Source organism: Gasterosteus aculeatus, chromosome 10, assembly GCF_964276395.1.
Source record: "Gasterosteus aculeatus chromosome 10, fGasAcu3.hap1.1, whole genome shotgun sequence".
NCBI lineage: Eukaryota > Metazoa > Chordata > Actinopteri > Perciformes > Gasterosteidae > Gasterosteus > Gasterosteus aculeatus.
The window spans coordinates 8,043,202-8,055,299 of NC_135697.1; the positions used below are offsets into that span (position 1 = coordinate 8,043,202).

General features: G+C 43.0%; 1 protein-coding gene across 7 annotated transcripts in view; it reads right to left on the reverse strand.

Annotated features, from left to right (window-relative positions):
* The window catches only part of LOC120826256 (CUB and sushi domain-containing protein 3-like), a 256,995-nt gene that overhangs the window by 141,647 nt on the left and 103,250 nt on the right, over positions 1 to 12,098 (reverse strand). For all 7 annotated transcript variants that reach the window (XM_078081429.1, XM_078081428.1, XM_078081427.1 and 4 more), the window contains exon 4: positions 11,852 to 12,049. In XM_078081429.1, the coding sequence (XP_077937555.1) occupies positions 11,852 to 12,049 (198 nt within the window). The remainder of the gene's footprint in view (positions 1 to 11,851; positions 12,050 to 12,098) is intronic.

Below are 12,098 nucleotides of genomic sequence, written 5' to 3' on the forward strand. Positions count from 1 at the left end.
TGAACAAAGCATGTCAACCTGCAGGACCAACAGCCACCTTGTTCTCACCTGACCTGTTAGCGGTCCTAAGTCATGACTTAAGGAATGTGGCTAAAATAATAATAAATAAATCATTTTTAGAGAAAATGATGTGGTCATACAAAATGATTGCATCCAATATGTTATCACTAACTTTAACGTATACATCCATGTCCAAACAGGTTTGTCATCTGGAAGAGGTGGTGAGAGCTCTCACAGATCTTTTTTTGTTGATCCTTTAAATGTGCATTTGTGATATTCAACTAACCAGAGGGTGGAGTAAACAAAGATCAGTTAGCATCCAAACTACTCAAATATGCGCTGCCTGCACTGTCACGGATTGCGGTGTAAAACTATGGGAGTTTTATATATTTTCTGAGCTATGTTGGGAAAATCTGAAGCATTTCTGTCGGTGTAAATTTTAATAAAAAAAACAAATCCCCTGCTCACATAGCCAAGTGCTGATGCTGTGTACTTTTGCGGCGCAGATGCTTACAACGGCCTGTTTGGTATTTTTTATAAATAAATAATGTGTTGAATCTGCAGATTTTCATGCTGTTTGTCAGACTGGTGATCTGTCGGGATAAAATTGTGCAGTTAAGCTTCTGTTTTGTTCAGTTCCAGCTGGATAAATTAAAAAAAGGCGTAGCTAATTCCTGCTGTGTGATCATTTGCCTTCACTTATTGCTCAATACTTTGAGCAACGCTCTGAGGATCCATCAAAAGACAAGAACGGCTGATTAATTTTAAAAAACCTTCAGCAATGTGTTCAATAGCAAAAGGTTTGACTAAAGTATTTGGCCTGCCACATTTAGCTCATGAAAAAAATTTCAATTGGTTTCCTCTCAACTCACCTTTAAATATTTTTTTTCTTGGAAAGTTGCCTGTAAAGCTGAACTCTCTCTCTCTGAACACACACAACGGAGGAGCGGCTGTGGGCAGACTTCGAATTGGCATTTAGATGGAAATGACACCATAAGCGGCGACGCAATGCTATTCTGTTACCCAATTGAGAAGCCGTTTAGACCATCACTGCCACAGCCTTGAGGTCATGGAAGCTACTCTGCCTACATAGAGAATTATGTAGAGTTTCACAACAGATTTAACATGATGGGAAAACCCTAAAAGGTCACAGACGGAGGGGTTGCATGCAAAATAACACAAGAGAGGAGAACAAAGGGAAAAGGGACAGGAAGAAAAGAGAAGCGTGCAGTCGTCTCAGTCTTGTGGTAAAAACATTAGCATTGCTGAGTGCTTGTAGATGAGCTGCAACGGCAACCTCATATGTCATTGTTAACCAAAGTTTAGACAGCTACCATCATCAGCATCAATGTAATGAGGAGAGAGGGAAGGTACAGTGTGTGCGGATCAAGGAAGGAGGGCGGACAAGACATGAAGGCAAAAGAGAAGACGGCATGGGGAAGGGAGGGGAGGGGAGAAGTAGCAGGAATTGAGCAGGTCTGCAGAGAGGAGATAAGAGTACTTCAAGTGTCACTACAAGGCTGGTACATTGATATGAGAGAGTGAGAGACACAGAGATGTGGCGAGAGAGAGAGCCTCATTAGGGTGAGCACCGAGTTTTAAATATTATTTCAAATAATGCAGAGTTATTATGTCCTAAACAACAGCGCCACAGTGATGAACGGGCGAGTTGGGCCAGCAGATGGCGGCAACACGGCAACAACACCGCGCTGACTCTGGGACGCTGACGCCGCGTGAGACGTTTAACAACAATAAGGGAAAAAGATTCGGGTTCTCCAGGTTTTAGCTGTTAGGCCTCTTCAACCGAGCGATTTGGTTTGCGTGTAAGCGCTCACAAACAACTGCTGCTCCTAGAAGCACTTAGGAGCAGTCTGTTCGCTGGACGTTTGGTTCTGTTCTTTGTCAGGGCGCCATTTCCCGATGAGAAAGGATGAGGAAATCCCCTTTGCTGCCGAGGCCTTTACTTCAATGGCAAATCAGTTCATTGCAACGCAGCGGTGCAGGGCCAGAGCGAAGCAGGCTAAGGATGACATTAACCCTATTTCACTGTCCAGTCAGGCTTAGACGTCCGGGCAGAAGTTAGCTTAGCATGTGTTTTGAATGGCCAAGTTGTTTGTTTGTTTAAATAGTAGGATATTGTATATAGTAGTTGTTATTTGTAAATAGTAGTCCATTTATCGATATTGCTGAAGGTTGATAACAATGATTTAGTTCTATTGATGTCAATGATTTAGTTTCATTACTGGTTAAGAATCAGTTCTCTCTGGTTCTTCTGGTTTCTGAATGTTTGGATCCGAGTGATCCGTCATGAGAAAAAAAATTGCCTCTTCATAACTTTCATATCTCAAGCTTCACTTTTAGCTTTTTGATACATCTGAACCCAAATTAATTATATTTTAACAGCGTTAGCAAAAACAGTTTGAAAGTACCAACAATGCCCATCCGTGAGTGGACGCTGACTACTGTATGTTCTACTAAAAATGTTTTTAAAGAATAAAAAAATTGTCTGGATAGTTTAGTAGCATATAATTAGGTGTTTCAGTCACTCTGAATTCAGCGATAATAGAACACAGACCTATTACAAAGTAACGTCGCCGCATTAGTGGAATTAGCAGGACAAAATAGATGCATATTTGTGTTTGCTTGTGTGTGAGAGAGAGAGAGAGAGAGAATGATGTGACAGCGTAATAAACGATTAAATTAGTCTTTTTTTGCACTGGGGGAAACATATGGTCCTGGATGATTTCACTCTCGAAGCAGGTACGGTGGACTGCAGCAGTCAGTGTGTGTGTGTGTGTGTGTGTGTGAATGTAGGTTTGGCAGTACCTGTGTGTATATGTCTCCAGTTGCTTGGATCAGCAGAGCTTTACATCCACAGGGAACTATTAGCAAGTTAATAACTAGACCAGAGAGGCTGGACGAATGTGTGTGTGTGTGTGTGTGTGTGTGTGTGAGAGAGAATGGGATGGGGAGAGGGAGGGCGGAGGAAGAAGGGAAACAAACTGGCTCCAGCCCTAGACATAAACGTCATGAGGAAAGCCTTTTTCTTGTTTATTTAATCCCACTTGGGAGTTATTTAAGAGGTTGTTTTGAGGACAAATACATTGAGTGCTAGGAAATAATAACTTTTTATTTCAAATAACATGCTGTACTTTTCTGTGATGATGCAATGTGAGTTGCATGAATGCATTAAAATAACAAACATATTGTCTTTAAATATTCTGTAAAATGATGTATGTATTAAATCAACAGACCTGCAACTTGCTTAAGTTGCGATCACCGGTTCATTTCTGTAACATACAGTATTACAGACATTTAAAGACTAATTTGAACTATTTTTCATAACTTTGATAATTGTGTAACCCAATTTTAATGATGAATATCCAAAACCATGCTGTTGTGGTTGAAATGTCAACAAGCAAATAATTGGTTCAAAGCTGGTTTGAGCTTGTTATGCTGTGTAATGCATATGAGCAAAACACATTCTATTGAATTCTATGAATATGCTGTGAACTATTATCTGTGAAATAGCTGGATTGACAGGAATGCAGAGCAGGTGCTTTACATACAAATCTATTCAATAGGCACTGATGTCCTCTGAGGCAAACTGATGATTTGGGGCTATATAAAATAATTTGAATTGCAGTGAATTAAAAACTTTGACAGGCTTTAACAGAGGCACTTTAGAGCTGCGTGACTTTTTGATGATGCTCACGAGCAGATCGTCCCTCCTGGTTGCTAATGGAGAACATGTTCATCTGTAAGTTTCAGAGGTTACACAAAGGTTCAGACCCACAGACACCCAGTCAGTGTGTGTCTTTGCAACATATTTGAATGTGTTGCAAACTTCCAGGGGGAGTGTGTGTGTGTCTCTGATTACAACAAACATGCATAAACACTGTAATCTGTCGCAGCTCGGCTTAACTAGTTCATAGAATCTGGCCCATGCACAAAAACAATTGGCATCACATTCCGTCTCTTCTGCTTATTCTTCTAGGATATCTGATGCTTTAAATAACAACAGGGACTAAAAGTGAGAAAATACAGACGTGATGAACGAGATAAAATCTCTCTTTCCATTATTATTTTGAGTGTCTTCTAGTTCTAGTGTCTTCAGAATATTTCGTTAACAAAATAATTCTCTGCCTTTCCAAAACTACAAGCCAGTATTGTGGCCTTCCTCAGGAGATGGAGCGGCTCAATGTAGAGATTGTTGTTTTAAACTTAAAAGCACAACATAACCATCAGAGCTTAACCACAGTGACTTCATTCATATCCTAAGACTGAAGGAAATGAATGAAATAAGTTGCTCGGTTCACCCTTTAACTGCGATCGTTTAATCCACAACATCACACATTTACTTGAAATGGGAACAGCAGAATTTGCTACATCCCCGACTCCAATGTCACACACAGAGTCAAACTGACATGTTCTTATTCTGAAAATGTACACTGTCGTACTTCATATGTTCAATACTACAGTCACAATCTCAACGTTTCACCAAGCAACTACTGTACTGAGCCATTAGGAACATTAGCATACACATACAGTCATAAACATAGACAGTCACACTCTTTCACACACGCACACACACACACACACACACACACACACACACACACAAAGGGGGGGTGAATTATGAAAGTCATAGAATTTGCGAGACCTAAACTCTCAGGTTAAAAAAAGAATTTTTTAATAATGAAAACTTTTAGGCTGGATTTGGCGCCATATATTTTGGCATAATAACATTTACATACAATATTGTAATAGTACATGGTTTGATGATAAAGACCAAATTAAGGATCCTGTAGCTAGCAGACAGTGCGTAACAGTGTGTGTGTGTGTGTGTGTGTGTGTGTGTGTGTGTGTGTGTATTACAGCATTCATTTGGACTCAAAAGTTAAGAATTCAGGAGTTTGTTTACTTTTATGTTTCCTACATCTTCAAATATTTGACTGAACTCAAAGCAGATGCATTATTTCCTTAATCTTTGTTGGTGTGTTCCTATGCAATGCGTTTTGTTAATCTGTGTCATAGGATCAGCTGCACCTCTTATCTGAACAAACCATGAGGATTACGTCATGACGCAGGCTTGAAGGCTAAATCCCAACAAAGATGGCTTTGGTTCGGCATAGTATAACTGCAGTGCTACAACTCACAAGAGGTAAAACATGTAAATATTGACTGATCCGATGGCAGCAGAGTTCATGCTACGAGCTCAACCAATAATGTGCACACGCTTGTGTACACCCAAAAACATGTCGCCAAGCAGCAGCAGCCCAAGCCGTGACTACACAGAGACACGAAAAAACACACACACACACACACGCACACACTCCGTTCATTTCCGTTTCTCAGACAGTCTAATTTGGAGTTTTGTCAAAGAATATTATTACTTTTTCAATTCCAAAAAAAACACTCCGGTTCCTTGTCCCCCCTCTGTTCGTCCCTTTGTGTCACCCATCTCTCCTTCTCTATTGCTTTTTTTTCTCTATTGCTCTTGAAGTTATTTTGCAGAAAGCAATTTGGGTTTATGATATACTCGGCTAGTCAGTATATGAACGCACCTGCATATACTACACAGCAAAAAATTATCTGGGTCATTCGCATTTGAAGATTTCCCCAGAATTCTCTTATTTAGCTCCCTTCCTTAGCACCGTGTAAGTGTGCAGTCTTTTGATGCTCAATCTCAGTTTTTCTCTGCCTTGCTCTCTTTCAGTCAGGTCACCCCCACCTCGGCAGAAACGCATACAGATGCGCATGCACGCAACCCTTGAATATTCATAAGAATATTCTCTATCTGTGAGATCATGATGAAATTTCCGCAGGCCCAAATATGCACATGGATGACTGGATTCTGAAGGGTATTTCTGTCCTGTAAATAATGCTGCACCGACTTTGGAGAAGCACACATACTGACGCTCATACATGGAAGAATCCATCAACAAAGGATCACAGCCAAAGTCATACATAAATCCCTTCCACGCTTTTGCAACAACATTTGTGTGGCACACTCTTGCCGCATGTTTGTTTTTTCCCATTTTATTTAGCTCATGGTAGTATATAACACAGTTTGGTAACAATAGAAATGTGCTGATACAGCACCGCTGTGATGATTGATTTGTTCTATTGTTGCTCCATTGAAATGCCAAGTCAAGTAGAAATGTTTACCACAAAATGACATACAGCAGCTCAATGGATCCGTGGGCCGCTTTAACAATGGTTCCAGACCCGCTCCAATTCTCGGCATACTAAATCAATAACCCCAAACTGTGCATGCCCCCACTAGCGCTGCGTGTGCTAGACAACCTCCTGATATCTGAGGAGTGGGGTCAACGTGGCACAGGGGTAGAGGGTGCGCCGGGAACCGCAAGGTTGGCGGTTAAAGCCCCGGCTGCTCCATGTCCCATGTTGATGTGCCTGAGCAAGACACCTAACCCCTAATTGCTCCCTGGGCAAAAAGCGTCAGCTAAATGACCCTTTAATAATAATAATAATAAAAGTGGCAAGTGGGTAAACCTTTCCTAAAGAAATCCAGCGCTCACGGCTATGCCCTTGTTAACTGTGGTTCTTGGAGGATTAACGAATCAAATGCAAATTGTTATTAGAAAGTAGAGGTGGGAATCTCTTATTACCTTCTATAATTTTTTATGAGAAAAAAAAATCTTTGTCACAAATATGATTTTCTATCAACAATGCGAGAACCAATGCAGCTCGCATCTCAACACAATATGGAAGTAGCTAATGTAAAAAAAATATTAAACATTCATTTTTCTTTTAAATGAAGAAAAAGCTGCTCTTAGTCTCAGACCGGTCCGTATTTGTAAAATAACGGAAAAAAGTCCAAATCTGTGAATATCTTGCCAATCGACTTGATCGACTTTTTGGAAAATTGAAATAATGAGGTAAGATATGCGCAGGCTCCTTCATAGTTCGGTAAAGTTATTAGATAGTCTGCGAGCTGGACGCATTGGTCTTAATGTGCCGGTAATGATGGTAAATGATGGTTGTAGCTGGTTGTCATCTACGGTCCACTACGATTACCGAAGGGGGGCGTTTGTTTTTTGACAACGTTTTATCTCATAATTTCGAAATGGGCTTCTATAGTTGTGTGAATGCATCACTCCAGCCAATCCAAAGACGGGGTTTGTAACCAATCAGGTGTAGAGACCGTGGTGACTGGCTCCGCCCCCTTACTGTCAAAAAGAAAAACAGCGAGCGGGTAGAAAACACCTTCGAGCGCGAGCAGAGACTAACCTCGCAAGCGAGGAAGTTCACGCTCCGCGAGCGAGCAAATATCTCGCGCGAGACAGACTTTTATTTTATTTTAAATTCCGATTATTAACTTTTCTGAATCGAGACCGAATCGTTCTAGAGAGAATCGTGAAAAATCGATTTTTACCCCCACCCCTATTAGAAAGGGTATTTATTTTGGAATGTATCACACAAAGGCCATCGGGTAAAGTTTAAAGAATTGTTGTAAGTGTGTATTAAACAAGACAACTCAAAAGGCAGGCGGAATTCCACCTACTCTGTTGCTCAAAATGTTGTTCATTGATAGCATGCTTTGGCTCAAAAGATGGGTGATGAATTCAAACAGAGCTGAAAGCAGCAGCATTTTACCCTTTCACCATTTTAAGTGAGAGAGAATTATATTCTCATGTGGTCTATTCACTACGAAGGCATAATAATTTAAGCAATACTTGTGTATGTCAAAGGGTGCCGTGGTTTACATTGATGTAATTGCAGTGAAGAACCCAAATTGAACATGCATACACAGAGAGGGGGAGAAAGAGAGATTTTTCCCTAATACTCCTAAAAGCACTGAATTTCCATTCATTTGATTGCATGGTGGAATAATTGACAGGAAGCTATTACGGCTGGTATGAATGCCTCAAGGTGTCAACTGCCCCCCACACACACACAGACATAGAAAAAGGGACACGCATGCCTACAACACTCGCGTCGAGTGAGTGGTTATGTGTGGGAATCTGTTTTTTTGTGCATGCTGCGTGTCTGTGGGGGGGATTGTGAATAGTTGTGTACGTGTATGTTGCTGAGCTGGTGTGAACGTATTAGTAGCTTAGCTCCTCTTAGCCTTGCTGACAAAGTGACATGGACTTTGCTCAGCACTGACAAGTTGCCATTTCCCCTCTCTTCCCTCGCTTTTCTTCTACCCGCGTTCCTTCCTTACACCCAAACGCAGAGGCCGACACTGGAGACCAGATGTAACTTTAAACAGAAGGTGGTTCTTTACTGATCCACCACTCCAACCGGGAGCGAGCAAAATCCACAGAAGGGGCAGTCACAGTCATTAACGAGATACAGGGAATAGTCACGAGAGACACACACACACACACGAGGGGACGAATAATGACAATCTGACAACTGGAGCGGGGGACACAGGGGAGTATATGTGGGTGGGGTGATGAGGCAGTTGGGTGGACTAGGCAGGTGAGTAGGCAGAGTGCAATCAGAGCAAAGACGCATGAGGCTAACGAGACGTTACAGTACCCCCCCCCCTCCCTCCCCTCCCTCCTCCCCTCTAGAGCCGGCTCCAGGCGGCCCAGGCAGGTCTGGGTTGCCTGGAGAAATCTCTGATGAGGGAATGGTCCACGATGTTCTTGCTGGAGACACAACTCCTCGCCTCTGGTCCATATTCCTCCCGGTCAACCAGGAAGTGGCGACCCCGACCCCTAGACCCCTAGACCTCCGCCGTCGATGATACGGGAGGGTGGAGGGGGGAACTAAGGGGCTGGTCCTTACTGGCTTCACGTGAGCTTGAGACGTGGAGGGTGGGATGGACCGTCATGGTCCTGGGGAGGTCCAACCGGACCGCAGCTTCTCAAGGAGCAGCTCCAGTTGAACAAGGAGGGACGAAGTTGTGCTCAAGTTGAAGCCGGCGTCTCACAGCAGGTTTGTAAACGGTCGTTTTGTTTTCTATAAAATCACTTTTAATAGATGATCGAGGTCTCTTCTGAAACTCTTTAAGCGACCTGAGTGCAACACCACACGTCTCTAAAGGTTCAAACACCGTGTAAAGTAATTCATTTCATTTATTTTGTGCAAAGTTTAGATTGGGAAGAAGTCCTGGCTTCATTTTACATGACAGAAGAGACGTGCTTCCCTCTGGTATGCACACATTGAACACATTGAAACATGGATGCAGCTTGAGTTGGCGTGAGAGCCATTCATATATTAGATTGTTTCCTCCTTTCCGATGGACAGTGACGCCAACACGACCATCTCAGCCCTCCGAGAGCAGTCGGGGCGCTTTGGATCAGAGCTCCGGTGGAGACGAGGAGACGGCGGCGGCGCTGAGGGACTCCCACGCTCAGCTCCAGGTAACGTCACAATGGATTTGTTGTTGAAGTTATGAGCAGCTGACAGACGGAGATCTTCTGCTGTATCTGTGATACCCCTGAACTCGTATCGTTGCAGGAGTCCTTCGGCAGATTACAACCCTTCATAGACATATATAACCCCTCCTTGCTTACGAGAGCCGAGATACTCTTCGTGGAGTGATATAAAAGCACTCGCAAAAGTAATTTGCCTGCGTGACCTCTACGCGTGCTTTGATCTAATTTTGGTTCGACATAGATTTGCCTTTACAATCCTGCTCCAATTGATGACTGACCCTTTGTTTCTCATTAGATCTACAGCCAAAATGCATTCAGGTGGAGCGGCAAAGTTCATATTTAAATGATCTGATGTCTTTGTCAGTGCAGGTCATTGATGTCACCAGGCAGTCATATGAGCGTCATTGTAGTAACGCTTACAGAGGTGTGAGTCACTGATAATATAAGAAATATATTTAAGTTTCTTATCTTATTTCTTATGGTATATTTACCACCAATATGAATATGAATATATATGAATATTGTGGCGAGCCAGGGGGAGGGGCCCAGGCAAAGCTGCCCAGGAGGTGGATCCCAAGGCTCCGGTTGGGGGAGGTAATAGAGGGTGTGTACTTCCCAGTGCAGGTGCTGTCATCAATAGGCGCTTGGCATGGGGCACACCTGCAGCCCATCAGACAGATCGGATGGGACATGAAGCGAGAGGGCCGAGCAGCAGGGGAGGGAGGAGATTGACGGAACAGCAGTTTGGGGGAACCAACGGAGCAGAGAGGAACGACTAATGGGATCTTACAAATTGCTTGAGAGAAGTCCCATTAAACAGGAGGCGCCCATATCGCCTCGCCCTCTCATCAAGACCCTGACTGGGAAGAAACTTTTGTGTTTCGACCTGAGCCCCTTTTCCCAACGTTTAATTATAAAAGGATGCTTTTCATTAATTGAAAAATGTCTCTGTGTAGCTAATTCTATTCTGAAATCTGGAATCCACGTCCGCCGAGTTGCCACAACATACATTTCAACACATAGTCCTACAGCGACCAAGCAGCGAAGGCCCGAGGAATGATTTGTTGCCGTTGCATGTCATCGCATTGGGATCGGGAGCATAGGGTGTGTTAAGGCTGTCCAACCGATTCGTCTTTACTTGGGCTCCTGTTTTCGCCGTGTCACCTCAAACCATCAATCAGTTCCGTTGTCTGGCATCACATTCCCGTAAATACCGGCTCGCTCGTACAGCTGCCATCTGGCCACTCACGTAGTTTGATGGCATCCACTAGATAGCCACAAAGGGAGATATACGATTAGCCATGAAAAAACAGCTAAGTGGGCTGTATAATTTGTATGGCTTTGATCATGGTTAGACATCACTTACTTGCCTACTTAGTCATCCACAAAAGAGAAATAGGAATCCCATTAAAGTCCCCTTTGTCCTCAGCTGTATCTCCAAACTCCTGTTGCCTTCAGTTCCAGCTTCCCCCCCACCTACTCCGAAATAATTCTCTCTGTGGCTTACTAAGCTTTTGCTACGGCTCGCTTTGAAGTCGCTCGTCACACTCTCATTCTTGCGCTCTGTTTTTGGATGAGCTTGAATATATTTGAACAATTGGAGACATTGAGACTAAATCGTATGGTGTGGTACAGTAAGACAATGAGCTGCCAGCGCTCATTTGATCAAAATATTACACTAAATGGGTAATGTAAGAAGAATACCAGTCCAAAGTTTGGACACATTTCTTCTTTTGATCCAATGAGGAAGTGTGGCCAAACTTTTGACTGGCACTGTATATGACAAATTAATCCATTAAAGAAGATGTCATTTATGTGTGATTATTAGTCATGCTGCTCGTGCTGCCATCGCTTTAAATATGGTTTTCTCCAAACTCATTGCGAGAGAGAGCTGTGCAAGAGTGTTAAAGATATACAGTACATCGACCTACACAACACGGTTAAGTGGGACAAATACGTTCCTCCTCACAATACGTACTGTAGTGTGTCATAGTATGCAACGCCATAGTCTGCGTACTATCAGCACCCACCCTGAAATCCCCAAATAGACTACAGCATACATTGCATGCTGCATATTTGCCTCTCTCCCACACAAATCTTTTGATGATAAAGTATGGCATAACAACACACACACACACACACACACACACACACACACACACACACACACACACACACACACACACACACACACACACACACACACACACACACACACACACACACACACACACACACACACACACACACACACACACACAGCCTGTCCGTCGTTCTGTCTCTCTCACTGACACATGTATTAAATGAAGGGTTAGGGTTCTTCCAAAGCATGATGTAGATATTATTACTTGAATAATATTGTGTTAAATATCCTTTTGTATTTCTTTTAATCACATACATCTTTACTTCAGAAAAAAACTCTTCATCCACAGTCATGCACAACCACACACAGCCCTATACATATATACACACACACGTATAGTTGTTAATACCTCGACAAATCGGAGCAGGGAAGTCCCAAACGGCAGTGTTTCCGGCATTGGTAATGCAGGTAAGTGTTGCGTGGCCATCTAAGACGTAACCAGGGACACAGCTGTAGCGCACATGGTCTCCCACGGCGAAGCGCCCTCCACCACTGAGCACTGCTTTAGCTGGGACGCCGGGGTTTCCACAGGATGTGCTGTGGAGTTCTGCAGGAGAAAAGAAACAATTGAGAAAAAGGAGGATTAAGGCCTTTTC